General features: G+C 42.0%; 1 protein-coding gene across 1 annotated transcript in view; it reads right to left on the reverse strand.

Annotated features, from left to right (window-relative positions):
- The window catches only part of MPP3 (MAGUK p55 scaffold protein 3), a 46,164-nt gene extending 36,689 nt beyond the window's left edge, over window positions 1-9,475 (reverse strand). The window contains exons 1-7 of the mRNA XM_020972798.2: window positions 9,373-9,475; window positions 8,052-8,136; window positions 6,808-6,926; window positions 6,165-6,242; window positions 5,301-5,381; window positions 3,606-3,743; window positions 2,633-2,714 (exon numbers count right to left, since the gene is read on the reverse strand). Of these exons, the coding sequence (XP_020828457.1) occupies window positions 2,633-2,714; window positions 3,606-3,743; window positions 5,301-5,381; window positions 6,165-6,242; window positions 6,808-6,926; window positions 8,052-8,076 (523 nt within the window). The 5' untranslated portion in view covers window positions 8,077-8,136; window positions 9,373-9,475. The remainder of the gene's footprint in view (window positions 1-2,632; window positions 2,715-3,605; window positions 3,744-5,300; window positions 5,382-6,164; window positions 6,243-6,807; window positions 6,927-8,051; window positions 8,137-9,372) is intronic.
- Between the last annotated feature and the right edge of the window lie 5,704 nt (window positions 9,476-15,179).

The following is a 15,179-nucleotide window of genomic DNA, read 5'->3' on the forward strand; positions in this document are numbered from 1 at the left end:
AGGAGGTATTGTGATCCCTCCTTTTCACCTACATACCCCAAACCTCCAGGATCCTGCCTTGTCCCATAAAGCACCTATAACAAAGTCACCTTTGATGTTTTGAAAAGCAGCAATAGCTCACCCTATTGCTTATTTAAAATAAATTCCAGGCACGCGCACACACACACACACACACACACACACACACACACACACACACACCTCACCTCAAAGGAAGGGGGAAGGGGGCACAAGTTTAAAGATGTAGGTGAAGATTCATTCACTAACAATCATTTATTAAGCACCTATTATGAGCCAGATAGAGAACCAGTCTCAGTGTCAGGAACATCTGGGCTTGAGTTCCACCTCAGACATATACGACTGTGTGACCCTGGGCAAGTCAATCAATAAATATTTATTAAGTACCTACATGTGCCAGTTATTGTACTAAGCCAGGGGTGGGGAACCTGACTCCTCAAAGCCACATGTAGCCTTCTAGGTCCTTGGGTGCAGGTTTTTGACTAAGTCCAAGTTTTACCGAACAAATCCTTTCATTAAGGGGATTTGTTCTGTAAAGTTTGGATTCAGTCAAAGGACCTCACTTGAGGACCTAGAGGGCCACATGCGGCCTCAAGGCCTCAAGTTCCCCACCTTTGTACTAAGTACTTGAGTGGCTTAATTTCTCATTTCCTCGGGCAAAAGTTTTAAGAATACAGTAGTGTGCGAATTACTTGTAGCAAGCAATATTTTTATAGAGTTTCACTTTATGACAGCAAAGGTTATGTGTTTGTATTTCTGCTGGCACATGAGGCTGAACATCTGCTGCCCTTGACGAGGTGAAACCTCATCTTGATAGCAGGACTGATTGCATAATAAGTCAGGGTTTATTGTCATAATAAGTCAGATTTTTAAAATTTTATTTGTAATTTTTTATATTGTGGACCCATGGGCTGCCTAGAGATCTCTTTTCACAATAATGTCTTGAAATAATTGAAAGAAATGATAAATTTCAATTAGTAAACATAAAGATGCATTTTTTTTCCTGCTCAAGTATGTGGACACCCTGAATTCTATCTACAAATACATTATGGATCCATGCACCTCAGGTTAAGAACCCCTCATATATGCCAATCTAATTCAATGCTTCTCATAGTTTGACTCAGGAACTCCTGGGGGGTCCCTGAGAACTTTTCAGGGGGTTCTCAAGGTCAAAATAATACTAATAATGCTAAGATGTTTTAATTTTTTAACATGGTAAATATCAACATATCATTATATTATATCTAATTTGCATACTAAGTATAATACATAACACATTATAATATATATGTGTGTGTATGTGTGTGTACATACATATAACTATATACACATATTTAAGAAAAAACTCTTTGGAGGGTCCTTAATAATTTTAGAAGTATAAAAGGGACCTGAGATCAAAAAGTTTGAGAAACCACTAATCTAGTTGTTTTACTTTATTCCAAGTAATTCCCACATCACTATCCAAGTGCAAGCAGAGTTGCTATTCTACACGAATGGAGGAGGTTTCCACACAGGAATTTTTTTTTTAATGTGTAAGGCACTGTCTTTGCCCAAAGACCAAATGAAAAAAACATCACTGCCCTCAAGGAGCTTACATTCTACTGGGAGGATACAAAACGTAAACTGATAAGTAAATATAGGATAATTGGGGAGGAGCAGGGGTTGGGGGAAGGGGAAGAAAGCCTTAACAACCAGGCAAGTCAGGAAAGGCTTCCTGTAGAAGGTGACACATGATGAGGTTTAAAGGAAGTTAACAGGTAGGAGTGAGGTGGAAGTGCATTGGGAGCCAAGCTATGGGAAGGCAGAGCAGAAGGATGTGCTTTAAGATGTCTTAATGCATATCCATCTCTTCACCTCTACGTTAGTAAAAATTTTTAAATGTCCCTGAATTTTAGAAACCTTTGAAGCAGGGATTCCCATGCTCTTAGGAGCTGCAGCGACTGATTGTCCTTTGTTCTAGTTCCTAAACTTTCCCCTGCCCTCTCATTCTCAAAGGTCTCTGTGGTCTATGCTTACTCTACCTAAAATAATTTTTTTCTGAGCAAGGCAATTGGGGTAAAGTGACTTGCCCAGGGTCACACAGCTAATAAGTGTCAAGTGTCTGAGGCCGCATTTGAACTCAGGTCCTCCTGACTAGGGCTAGTGCTTTATCCACTGTACCACCTAGCTGCGTCTACCTAAAATAAATTAAAATTTATATTTTCTTTTGAGCCTTTGAGAAGCACTCTACATCAAGAGCAGGAGCTCTTAATCTTTTTTATGTTGTGAACCCAGTTGGCAGTCTGGTGAAGGCTATTGACTCCTCGGAACCATGTTTTTAAATGCATAAAATAAAATACATAGAATTGCAAAGGAAAACAGTTATAGTAAAATAAAATTGTATTTTTCCCTATCCAAGGTTACAAACTTCCTGAAATCTATCCACACATCCTTCAGGGCCAGTGGACCCCAGTTTAGAGATTTGTGATTTAGAGAAAAAGGAAATTTCATTCAACAGGACAGGAAACCTCTGCTCCCAAGGCTGTTGGTATATGTCTCCACTGGGAAGTGGCAAGGTTGAAGGAGTCGATTTGGGGACAGTATAACATTTAAGGAGAAGGACTCAGTCACTTACCACTCCGGTCAGCTGCACCCCCTCTCATGATCCTGGCCACAATGACTGCCCCTGAGTGTTCATCCCTCCGGATGGTTGCACCCTAAATCAGACCCCCAGAGAGAAGGCAAATCACTGAGGTAGAAATACCAAATCCCAGAGCCCTGAGGCCTGGGTGCTCCATGTCCTTTCCTTTTCCTCCAGGGAAGGCTAGGCAAATTGGGGTTGGGGGGAAGACTCTCCAATACTGAGAGGAGACAGTTCTCTCTTAAGCCAAGCTCTCCCTCAATAGGAAAAGTCAATGAGGAAAATTAGAACACCACTATGACCACCTTGCATCTATACAATCAGTCAGATACTTATTAAGTTTTTCTCTGTGCAAAGCATTAGTAGAGTGAATTAAATTAAATTAAATCTTAAATTTAAAGTGACTTCTGATGTTTCAAAGAAGAGAATAGAAAAAGCATTCCCCAATTTACTAGGAGAGTGATTGAGAATGAGGGGAAAGAAGGAAGGGAGAAAGAAGGATGGGAAGACAGAGTGGAAGAAGTTAGAATGAAGGAATGAGAGGAAGGGAGATTGACAGCTAAAAGGAATGGTGTGAGGAGTAAGAGAGGGGGAGGATGAGGAGATAAGAGGAGGAGAGGATGGAGGAATAAGAGAAGAGGAGGATGGGGGATTGAGAGGAGGAGGGTGCTCTATCCACTGCATCACCTAGCCGCCCAGCCTTGCACATGAGAGGAGGGGGATGGGAGAATGAGAAGAGTTGAGGATGAGGGAATTGGGGGGCAGAGAATGGGGGCTGAAAGGAAGGAGGATGGGAAATAAGAAGAGGAGAGAAAAGGGATGGAGAGATGGGGTATGAGAAGATGGAAAGAGGAGGATGAGAGGAAGTAAAGAGGAAGATGAAAGGATGGGGGAAGAGAGATTAGAGGAGAGTGTAATGACAGAACGGTTCGGGGTGGGGGTGGGGGTGGGGGTGCAATACACATACCAGAGGTTCTTTGTTTTTCACAAGACGAACAATTTTCACTGACTCCTCATTAAAATCTTCCTCAATATTCTCAGGCAGAGGGGGAAGAACAGGGTCAAAATTCTTCTGAGCGACAGTATCATGTACCATGAGCACAGCCTGTAGGAAACCAAGAAAAGCTGAGAGCTGTAGCCCCAAGGAAGGAGATGATGGCCCTGTGGCAGCCACTGAAGAACCCCAGTTGTTAAGATACAGAGGCCTGAGAAGGCTGACTGCACACAGACCCATCAGAAAACCAGCAGCCCGGAAAGGCCTCCCAGGGAGGCTCCCAGGCAGAAATGTCCCTGACTTTGTAGCAAGGGTAGCCCTTCCATATGGCTGCGGCTTATTCTCCCCAGATGGCATTAACCACATTACATTTCACACACACACACACACACACACACACACACACACACACACACACACAAAACGTGATCTGAATGAGCAATAATTTTTTAAAAAGAGAGACAGAATATATGCCTATCAATTGGTGAATGGCTGAACAAATTAGGGTATATGGATCTAAAGGGATATTATTGTACCATAAATCATGATGGATATGGAGCATGCAAAGGAAGACTTATATGAAGCAATGAGGAGCAAAGAAAATACAACCAACAGTACAGTAGGGATTGGTGACTTGTGATTTCTTCGGTACAGGGAACCCCTAGATGAGAAAAGTCCCTCTACTAATGCAACTTAGAGAGAGTTGCCTAAAGCACTAGGAGGTTAAGTGACTTGCCCAGGGTCACACAACCAGTATACAAAACAATACATAACAATGATTTTTTTTTAAACCACACCTGTGATTTCATCAAGGTAAGAAATTTCCAATGAGGAAACTCTCCCTACCAATGCACAATAATTACAAGAATGTAAATAAACTCATCATGGGGAAGCAACATAATTCTGGTCAAATGCCAGATTTTTAAAGTTAATGAAAGCAGGGATGATTTCATCTTTCATTTTTGTATCCCCAGTGCCTTGCACATTCTTCTTGTCGTCGTCGTCATTGTTGTTGTTCAGTTGTTTCAGTTGTGTCTGACTCTTCACATCTCCATTGGAGTTTTCTTTGCAAAGATACTGGAGTGGTTTGCCATTTCCTTCTCTAGTGTGTCCCCATTTTACAGATGAGGAACTGAGGCAAAGAGGGGTGAAGTGACTTGCACAGGGTCACACAGCTATTAAGTGTTTGAGGCTGGATCTGAACTCAGGACTTCCTAACTCCAGGCCTCTATCCACTGCATCACTTAGCTGCCCAGCCTTGCACATAGTAAGTGCTTAATAAATGCTGTTAACTGGCTGATCCTTCCTTTCTGTTACCAATCAAACTTTTTCAGGGAAAATATTTTCTTAAAAAAAAAAAGCTTGTTAGATTTGAGAAGAGGGAGAATAGGGGTTAAAAAGAGGGGAGACAGGGAGCTAAAAAAGGTGGGGAGAAATGAGAGGAGAGGAGGATGGGGGAGTGGAGGAGAGAAGGATGGAGGAATGAGAGGAGGGGGATATGGTGAATGACAAAAAAAGAGAATAGGGGACAAGAAGAGGAGAGAATGAAGGGGGAATAAATGGGGGGGGAAGAAGGAGATATTTGCTGTGTCAAAACAAAATCTATCAATGCCATAAAAAAAAAAAAAGCTATCTGGGCCAGGACTGAGAAATGCCAGGGGTCAATACCCTGAGATGGGGAGTGGACAGCAGCTGGAGCAGCTCCCTCTCATCACTGTGGACTGATGCAGCTTGTAGCTCTTCTATAACCTAAACAGAGACAGAACATCAGAGGCAAAAGGGAATTAGCTGAATGCTAACCAACTTCCTACTTGTGATAGGTTTTTCCAACTGTTTCTAAGCAGTTTCTTGGTCAAAATAGCTTCTCCTGAGTCTTTTGACCCATGGTCCAGCACCAAACCGGCTGCACAACCAATGGGCCCTGTTACATCCTTGTCTGCTCAGGAACTGGGGGATCAATGCCAGGCATTGTAAACTCTCCCAGGCTCTGTGGGGTAGACATGGGAAAGCCCTTCTCTGGCTCACTGCTCCCCAGGAAGAACTTACTCATCAACAAAAGTTAGTGGGTCAAACCTAAAGCTGAAAGATATCTAACAGATTATCTTATTCAACCTCCCCACTTTACAGACAAAGAAACAGAGATGGGGAAGTGATTTCCCATTGTTACCAAGCAAGCTAGTGGAAAAACCAGGACCTAGAACCCAGCTCTCATAGTCTCCAACTACTAGATTAAATAACATCTTGGGGGTCATCTAGTAGAATCCTTTCATTTCTGAGAAGAGGAAACTAAGGCCCAGAAAGGTGGAGTGTTTTTCCAAGGTCAAATAGAAAGGCAAAGGCAGAGTGGGGGAGGGGGGTTTGGGGGCTCACAGGCAGGGCTCTCTCTCCACTAGATTATGAGACATTCAGTAGAGAAACAAAGGGGAGAAAGGCATTCCGTGCTTTTTAGTTCCCAGTGTGAACACCCTCCAGGTAAAGACAGCATGGCCCCCAATGCTGAGAGTGGAAGTCTGACACAGAGGGGAGACTTACGTCCTCTGCAAGGGCTGTGGCACTGTGCAGAACTGGCGTTGGACTCTGTCTCTCATAATAACGCAGTTTCTCATGAATCTGAAATGACAAGTGGGGTTTCTGGAAAATGAATGCAAACCCAGATAGCTTCCCAAGCTCTCCCCTTCCCAAAAACGTAAGGATTTTGGGGGAAAGAGCTATAATCTGGACCACAAATCATGTTACTGGCCAAGAGATTAGTGACCGCAACACAACAGACCGCTACTTGTCTGAGCCAGTGGAATAACAGAGTTTCCTGGAGACAGAGGAATGAATGGAATGACCTTCAGAGGTGACCAGGGAGCCAAAGACATGTGGAAATTCTAACTGGACCACATGGAATTTAATTAAACAAGCATTTATTAAGCACCTCCTGTGTGGCATGCATTGGGAATACAAAAATGAAATACCCACATGTTTGTAACAGTGGTTTTGTTTGTTCTTATTTCTCAATGGGGGAAGGAGACTAAAGGGGGAGAAGGTGGATTTTTGTTGATTAAAAAAATAATAAAAAGGTAATTAAAATTTGTTTAAATAAATGGGGAAAAATCAAATAGCCCCTGCTGCCAGAGACTTATATTATGCATAAAAGAAAATGGGGAGTGGGGATGAAACAAAAGTTTACCTTCATTAAGTAACTGAGGCTTTTCTCACTGAAGACATCTCTCAAGAACCCCATCTCTTCTTTATGGTTAGAGTCTGGCCTGAGCTGAGAGGTCAGTAGGGCCAGGGTTTCATGCAACCCTGAGGAAAAGGGAAGAGAAAACAAAGAGGCAGACAGGGAATGAAAACTGAAATGGGAACTTCCTGCCTTAGGCAATTCAGAATTACAGTATTTAAAATGAGAAGGGACTTTGAAGGTCATCTAGTCTAAAGCCTTCATTTTATACATAAGGAAACTGAGGCACAGAGTATAAAGAAAACTTATCCAAGGTAACTTGGGTAATAGTTGGCAGAGATAGGATTTGAACCCAGGTCCTCTAACTCTGATCTCTTTAGTTACTTTTTCATGGTGACCTGGGGTTTTCCTTTTACTAGGCATGAAAATTTTAAATGTAACATTTACATGTGACACATAAGACTTCAGACTGCAAAAAACTTTGGACGATCACACACTAATTAAGATATATCAAGAATTAATTCTATTCTTTTTGTGACAGATCCCTATTTAACTAACACATCTACTTAGAAAAATGCACAATCCAATCAATAAGAGTAGGGAGGTTCAGGGTGGGGCAGGAGCAGGTCCCAAAGCAGTCTGTAACAACTAAATATAAAACAACTTACAAAAGGCTTTTCTCCAAATTAAGCCTGGAAAATATTTTCTAACTTATAGCTCCCTCTCCAGTGTTCTTGTCTAAACTTAAATCTGAGGACACTCTTGTTGTTGTGAAGTTGTTATTCAGTTGTTTTTCAGTTGTGCCTGATTCTTTGTGACTCTATTTGGGGTTTTCTTGGCAGAGATACTGGAGTGGTTTGCCATTTCCTTCTCCAGCTCATTTTACAGATGAGGAAACTGAGGCAAACAGTGTTAAGTGACTTGCCCAGGGTCACACAGCTAGTAAGTATTTGAGGCCAGATTCGAACTCAAGAAGATGAGTCTTCCTGAGTCCAAGCCTGGCACTCTATCCACTATACCACCCACCTGCCCAAGGAGACCCTCAAAGGATCATAAATTTAAAGCTGGAAAGGGCCCAACCCCTACATTTTATAGAAGTCCAGACTCATCCAGTCTACAGCAGTGACCAGGACAGGACTGGGGCATTGGGAGTAGGGGAGGGAGAAGCAGAGTTTCCTCCATAATTTAAGTTTCTTACTGCCTGATTTCTTTCCACTCCTAATCCCACGCACACTGGGTCAGAGACTTACCTGAATCTTCAGACAGCACTGGCATGCTTGTCCTCCCAAAGGAAACTTTCTGGTTGAAGGTAGGATTCTTCTTCTACTGCCTAACCTGAGGGAGAAAAGAGGGAAGGAGGATTAAACAGTGATTTATGTCCTCTCTCTGGCTCTGCTCCAGCATTCATTCAACCAATAACTGGGAAGTATCTACGTTGCAGTTCAGTTCTGGTTGACTGGTAGGACGTGGTTCAATGAGGGAGCTCAGGCTGGAGAAAATCGCTGGTGATCTCGGGCTTGGTGTGACCTTGGGCAAATCACTTCTAGTCTAGGGCCCTCAGTTTCCTTCTCTGTAAAATTAAAGGACTGCATCTGATGACTTCTGAGGACCTTCCAACATTAACATTCTATGGCTCTGACCTTTTCCTCTGACAATGAAAATTTACTGTGTTTCTTCATGATGGGCTTGGGCTCAGACAAGTTAATTAGTTTCCTGGCTGACCATTCAGTGCTGTCCTCTATAGAGATACTGTCCCTCCCTCTGCCTTGTCTCCTAAGATACCTTTGAATGTCCCCTCCTGCCCTTGGTCAACCTGTCACAAATCAACAAGTATTTACTGTATGTTTACCATGACATTCCTTCCTTCCCTTCCCTTTCCCTCCTTTCATTTTACTAATTCCCCAGGCTCCAGGGTGAAGGGAGAATACAAAACATGAGAATTGCTAGGCTAAATCAAACCAATGATTCATCCAAACCAGAACTCTACCACTAATCGCCCTCAAGAACCGAGTGGCAGTAATATTCCCGCTTGGGGAGGCTGGAAACACATAACCATAGCAGATAGAGCTGGACTTCAGTGATATGTGGACCTCCACCTCAGCCTTCCTCTACACCCCTCTTCCCAAAGTTCCCATCCCAGCCAACTCCCTCCCTGGGTAATACTGGAAAGTCCAGATCTCTTTGGGGTTTGGGGGATGGGAAAGAAAACCTGTAGCCAGGAAGAGATTGTAGGAAGGAAGAGAAGGGTCCTGCAGGTTGCCAAAGGGAAGGGCCTGGAAAAGGATGGATGCTGGAGCAGGGGGTAAAAAAGATTGAGAGAAAAGAGTATAGAGAAAAGGAATACAGTCCCTCAGGGTCCAGAGCGGAAAGGATGTGAGCACCTTGCTGGCCCCCTCTCCGAGAAAGGGGCTCTTTGAGCTGCAAGCTCTCTATGAAGCTGGGTATGTAGATAGAGTGAGGATCGGGAGCCCCTGGCCCATACGACCCACTCTCCCCAGACCCTCTCATCTTCTCCTGCGCCCCTGGACGACTCCCTCTTTTCTCAGTTCCCCCACCGGAGTCCCTACCTACCCCCAGTTTTGAGCTCTGCCAACAAGGTCCGGGGTCCAGGCTCTCGAGGCTGCTGTCCAAAAGCTGGGGCCGCTCTCTTGCCCAGGCCGTTCCAGCCTCTTGCTCCGCCTTCCCTGGCTCCTCCCTGCGCTGCCGCCGTCGTGTAGCGTGTGGGTGGAGGAGGAGAAAGAGATGAACTGAACACTAGGAGATAGATCTGATCCCCTCGGTCTATGGCGCCGCCCCTATAGCACGCCCCATCTTTCCTCCCTGGCCATCTCCGAAAGAGCCTTTCACCCGTATTCTCTACCCTCTGTCCCTCAACACACTCATCACCTCATCCCCAGGGACGCTCCTTCCTCACAATACTCTTCCCCCACCTCCTCTCACATCTGGCCCCAGAAAGCCCGATTTCTTCAAGCCTTTCCTCAGCTTACTTGGGTCAGGCTGACCCAAGAATAGAATCTAGTGTTATTAAGGCCGCTCCTAGTTATGCATGTTTGCATGGGGGACGGGGCGTGGGGAGGGGGGTCTTAAGGGGAAAGAGAACGATGCGTAATTCTTAGTGAAAAGATGGAAGAGAGAAAGTGGAAAAGGCTTCAAAAGAGAGACCCTGGGGGCAGGAGAATGTGTGCATTGAGGTGTGACTGGAGTGAATGTGAGGAAAGGTCTACAAGGCACATACATGGTGATAGGATGGAGGTAGAGAAGCATCCTTAGAGCAGGTGGATATGTGGATGTGAGTGGAGGGGGTGGGACAATGTTGTGGAGTGATGGATAGAATAATGTTCTGGGGAGGGGAGTGGGCAGGGAGGGTGCCAGGAGCTGGAGTGTATGTGGGGGAGGAGGGAGAGAAAAGGAATGTAATGTCTGGGAAGACGTCCAGAATATGTGGCAGGAAAGTTCAGGAGGGTCCCTCCCACCAAGGATGTTTGGTCACGCACAGAGGTACACAGGAACTAAAGGGGGGGGGAATGTCAGAGGGAAAGGAGAATTTGGATAGAAGACATCGTGGAGGTAAGCAAAACCAGCAGGACCGGAGTCCTTAGAGAGCACGTGGGTGCATTTGGGGAGGAATCCTGAGATAGAAAGATTACTCCAAGCTGTAGTCTTGGGAAGGAGGCCACCAGCAGGAGTGTAAATTTTCGGTGTGAACATTTACACCTGGAAATCGGCAAACACTACTACAAATCAGGGCTCCATGTTTTGTTGACTGTCGACTTTAAAAAGTGATAGCAAACCTAAAAGTATGTCCTGTGTACATTTTTTTTCTTGAGATCCAGTTGTAAAATATTCAGCAGCACACACCTGAATTAGTATCCCTAAAGCTCACAGAAGCCAGATTCTAAAAGAGAGAAACAGGAGCAACCAGTAAAGAAAAATCCTCCAAACTTGGGGTTGGCATTACATAGAATCCCTGAGGTAGAGGAGACCTCCAAGGTCATTTAGTTCAACACCCACCTGAGCAAGGAGCCTCTCTACTCCAAGTTTGAGCAGCTCTGCCTCACTTAAATGCAACTGATGGCAAGTCAAAACATTATCCTTGTCATATCATTGGTCCTCTTCCAGAACAAAGATGATCAGCTCATTGATGGCTATTCTTCCCCAACTTGAATATTTTCATTAACATGGAATTTTTTTCTCTCCCAAGGCAACTTATTTTACTTTATGAATGGCTCTAATTGTTAAGAAGTTTTCATACTTTTTTTGTCACTGCTACTGACCACTTCCACTTCTGTCCCTTAGGAATGACCAAAACAAGTTTAATCCCTCTCCCCCATGACAGCCCTTCAAATACTCCTGTGCCCCCCTCAGCCTACACCCCTCTTCCCAAAGTTCTCATCCCAGCTAACTCCTTCCCTGGGTAGTACTGGAAAGTCCAGATCTCTTCGGTTTTTAAGTTTCTAAAAAGCTAAGTTAAAAAAAAAAAGAACTTTTCCAGAATTTTTAAAGCCAATAGCAATGTTAATGATAAATGGAAGCAAAGACTGCACAAATATCAGCTGTATTTTAATCCTAGAACACAGCAATGGAGAGAGAGACAGAGATTCTTAATACACTCATAGTAAATTACAATATTCCAGGTTTAGATGGACCAAAGCAAAGTACAACAGGACCATCACTTCCCTAATCTAGACACTATATTCCTCTCTTAATCCCCACCTGCACTGGTGGATCAGGTCCCCAGAGTTTCTTGTCCCCTTAGGACTCTAGAGTAGCTGGTGAGTATCTTTCTAATGCTTTCTAATTCTATATAGCTCATATATAGCTCACTGGTGTGCTACCTCCATTTTTATTAGTTGTTATCGATTAGACAGCCAGGATTAGTTAGCTTTTAAAAGGGGTATTTTACTAAGGTAGTATAGGAAGAACAGTTGGTACAAACCATTCCCTTAAAAGTCTATGACATGCACTCCTATCAGTACATACAAAGTCCAGGGGAAAGTGGGCTCAAACTTACAGAGGACATATGCATAGCTTATGTCCTGCAGCTCCTGTAAGTCCTTTACCTGGGATTCTCAAGGTGTTCCCCTTAACAGTGGTGTAGTTTTCTTTTTTTTAATTAATGAATCAGTTAATTTTTGGTTACATTTTGAGTTCCAAATTGTCTCTCTCCCTCCCTCCCTCTCAACCCCACATTGGAGGTCAACATTTGATATAGATATATATGTGGAGCCATACAACACATACTTTGATACATCAGTTATTTTTCTGGAGGTGGATAGCGTTTTCCTTCATAAGTCCTTCACAGCTGATTTGAATGATCATATTACTCAGAATAGCTTAGTAATTCACAGTCACTCTTTGAACAATACTGTTGTTACAACATTCTCTTGGTTCTGCTCATTTCACTCGACATTATTCCATGCAAGTCTTTCCATGTTTTTCTGAAAACAATGGCCCATCATTTCTTATAGCACAGTAGTATTTCATCACAATCATTTACCACAACTTATTCATCCATTCCCAACTGATGGGCATCACTTCACTTTTCAATATTTTGCTACCACAAAGAAAGTTGCTATAAATTTTTTAGAACATAATAGATTCTTTTCCTTTTTTCCTGATCACTTTGGAAAATAGACCTAGTAGTGGTATAACTGGGTCAAATGGCACACATAGCTTTATAACTCTTTGGGCATAATTCCAAATTGCTCTCCAAAATGGTTGGATCAGTTCACAATTCCACAAATAGTATATTAATGACCCAATTTTTCCACATCCCCCCCAACATGTGACATTTTTCCTTTCTATCATTTTAGCCAATCTGATAGGTGTGAGGTGGTACCTCAGACTCGTTTGGATTTGCATTTCTCTAATCAACAATGATTTGGAGCATATATACAGCTTTGAGTTCTTCTTCCAAAAACTGTCTGTTCATATCCTTTGACCACTTCTCAACTGGGGAATGACTCATAGTCTTATAAATTTGATTCAGTTCTCTATATATCTGAGATATGAGGTCTTTATCTGAGAAACTAGCTATAATTTTTTCTTTTTTTAATTAATTTATTTTGATTTCTCAACAATCACTTCCATAAGCTTTTGAGTTTTAAATTTTTCTCCTCCTCTCTCCTTGTCTCCCTCCCCAACATGGCACGCAATCTGATGTAGTCTACACATATACATTCCTATTAAACATATTTTCACACTAGTGATGTTGTAAGGAAGAATTAGAAGCAATAGGAGGAACTACCAGAAAGAGAAAACAAAACAAAACAGAAGGAAAAATAGCAAATAGTATGATTTGATCTGCATTCAAACTCCATGGTTCCGTCTTTGGATGGGGACAGCATTTTCCATCATGAGACCTTTGAAGATGTCTTAGATCCTTGCATTGCTGAGAAGGGTTCAGTTTAACATTCTTAGTCATTGCATAATGTGGCTGCTGTTGTGTACAAAGTCCTCTTGGTTCTGCTCACGTCACTCAGCATCAGACCATACAAGCCTTTCCAGGTTTTTCTGAAGTCAGCCTGTTCATCATTTCTTATAGCACAAGAGTATTCCATTACATTCATATACCACAACTTGCTCAGCCATTTCCCAATTGATGGGCATCCTCTCAATTTTCAATTCTTTGCCACCACAAAAAGAGCTGCTATGAATATTTTTGTAGATTTCGGTCCTTTTCCCATTTGTATGATGTCTTTGGGATATAGCCCTAGTAGTGCTATTGCTGGATCAAAGGGTATGCACATTTTTATAGCCCTTTGGTCATAGTTCCAAATTGTTCTCCAAAATGGTTGAATCATTTCACAACTCCACCAACAATGCATTAGTGTTCCAATTTTACCACATCTTCTCCAACATTTATCATTTTCCTGTTTTGTCATATTGGCCAATCTGATGGCTGCTCATCATTTCTTATAGCACAATAGTAGCCATTACATTCGTATACCACAACTTGTTCAACCATTCCCCAGCTGATGAGCATCCTCTCAATTTCCAATTCTTTGCCACCACAAAAAGAGCTGCTATGAATATTTTTGTACATGTTGGTCCTTTTCCCATTGTATGATCTCTTTGGGATACTAGCTATAAATTTTTCCCTGAAATTTTCTGCTTTTCTTCTAATCTTTACTACGTTGATTTTACTTATTAAAAAAAACCTTTTTAATTTAATGTAATAAAAATTATCCATTTTATATCCCACAATGCTCTCCATTTATTCATAAATTCTTCTCTTAACCATAAATCTGATGGGTGATATGCTCCATGTTCCTCTAATTTACTTATGATATATCACTTTATGTCCAGGTTATGTATCTATTTTGATTTTATTTTGGTAAACAGTGTAAGATATTGATCTATACTTAGTTTCTGCCAAACTGCTTTTCAGTTTTCCCAGGAGTTTTTACCAAATAGTGAATTCTTATCCCAAAAGCCTTAATCTTTGCATTTATCAAACACAAGGTTACTGTAGTAATTTACTACTGTATACTACACAATATACTCCAAAGCAATTTTCCTTGATAATTTTTTGAAGTATAATGTCTAGACTCTTCTTTTGATCATGATTTTCAGGTAGTCCAACAATTCTTATATTATACCTCTCCTTGATCTTTTTTCTAGGTCAGTTATTTTTCTAACAAGATATTTCATGTACTCTTCTATTTTTTCATTCTTTTGATTTTATGTTGTTATTTCTTGATGTCTTGTGAAGTCATTAGCTTCACCTTGCCCAATTTTAATTTTTAATGAATTATTTTCTTGGGGCAGCTAGGTGACACAGTAGATAGAGCCCTGAAGTCAGGAGGACCCGAGCTCAAATCAGGCCTCAGACCAAACACTTGACACTTACTACCTGTGTGACCCTGGGTAAGTCACTTAACCCCAATTGCCTTGAAAAAATGAAAAAAATGAATTATTTTCTTCAGTAAGTTTTTGGTCCTCTTTTTCTAATTGTTCATAATTTTCTTGCATTACTCTTATTTCTTTTCCCAATTTTTACTCCACCTCTCTTATTTGCTTTTTAAAGTACTTTTAAAGCTTCTCCAAAAATTATTTTGGGGCTTGTAACCATTTTACATTTTTTTTGAAGTTTTACAAGTTTTGACTTCATTGTCTTCTTCAGAGTTTGAGCCCTGATCTTCATCACCATAGTAACTATCTACAGTCAGGTTCTTTTTCTGTTGTTTACTCTTTTTTAACAGCCTATTCTTGGTTGTTAACTTTCTGTGAGGGTCAGGTTCTGCTCTGGAGATGTGGGGGATGATGTCTCAAGCCTCAGGGAGGGGTTTTGGGTGTGTTGCTATTTTCAGTGCTCTATCTGGGGGTCTTTTACTTTTTGTTCCATCCAATGTGTTATGATCCAAAGCTAGGGTGTG

This window comes from Phascolarctos cinereus, unplaced genomic scaffold, assembly GCF_003287225.1.
Source record: "Phascolarctos cinereus isolate Bilbo 61053 unplaced genomic scaffold, phaCin_HiC Scaffold_5;HRSCAF=322, whole genome shotgun sequence".
NCBI lineage: Eukaryota > Metazoa > Chordata > Mammalia > Diprotodontia > Phascolarctidae > Phascolarctos > Phascolarctos cinereus.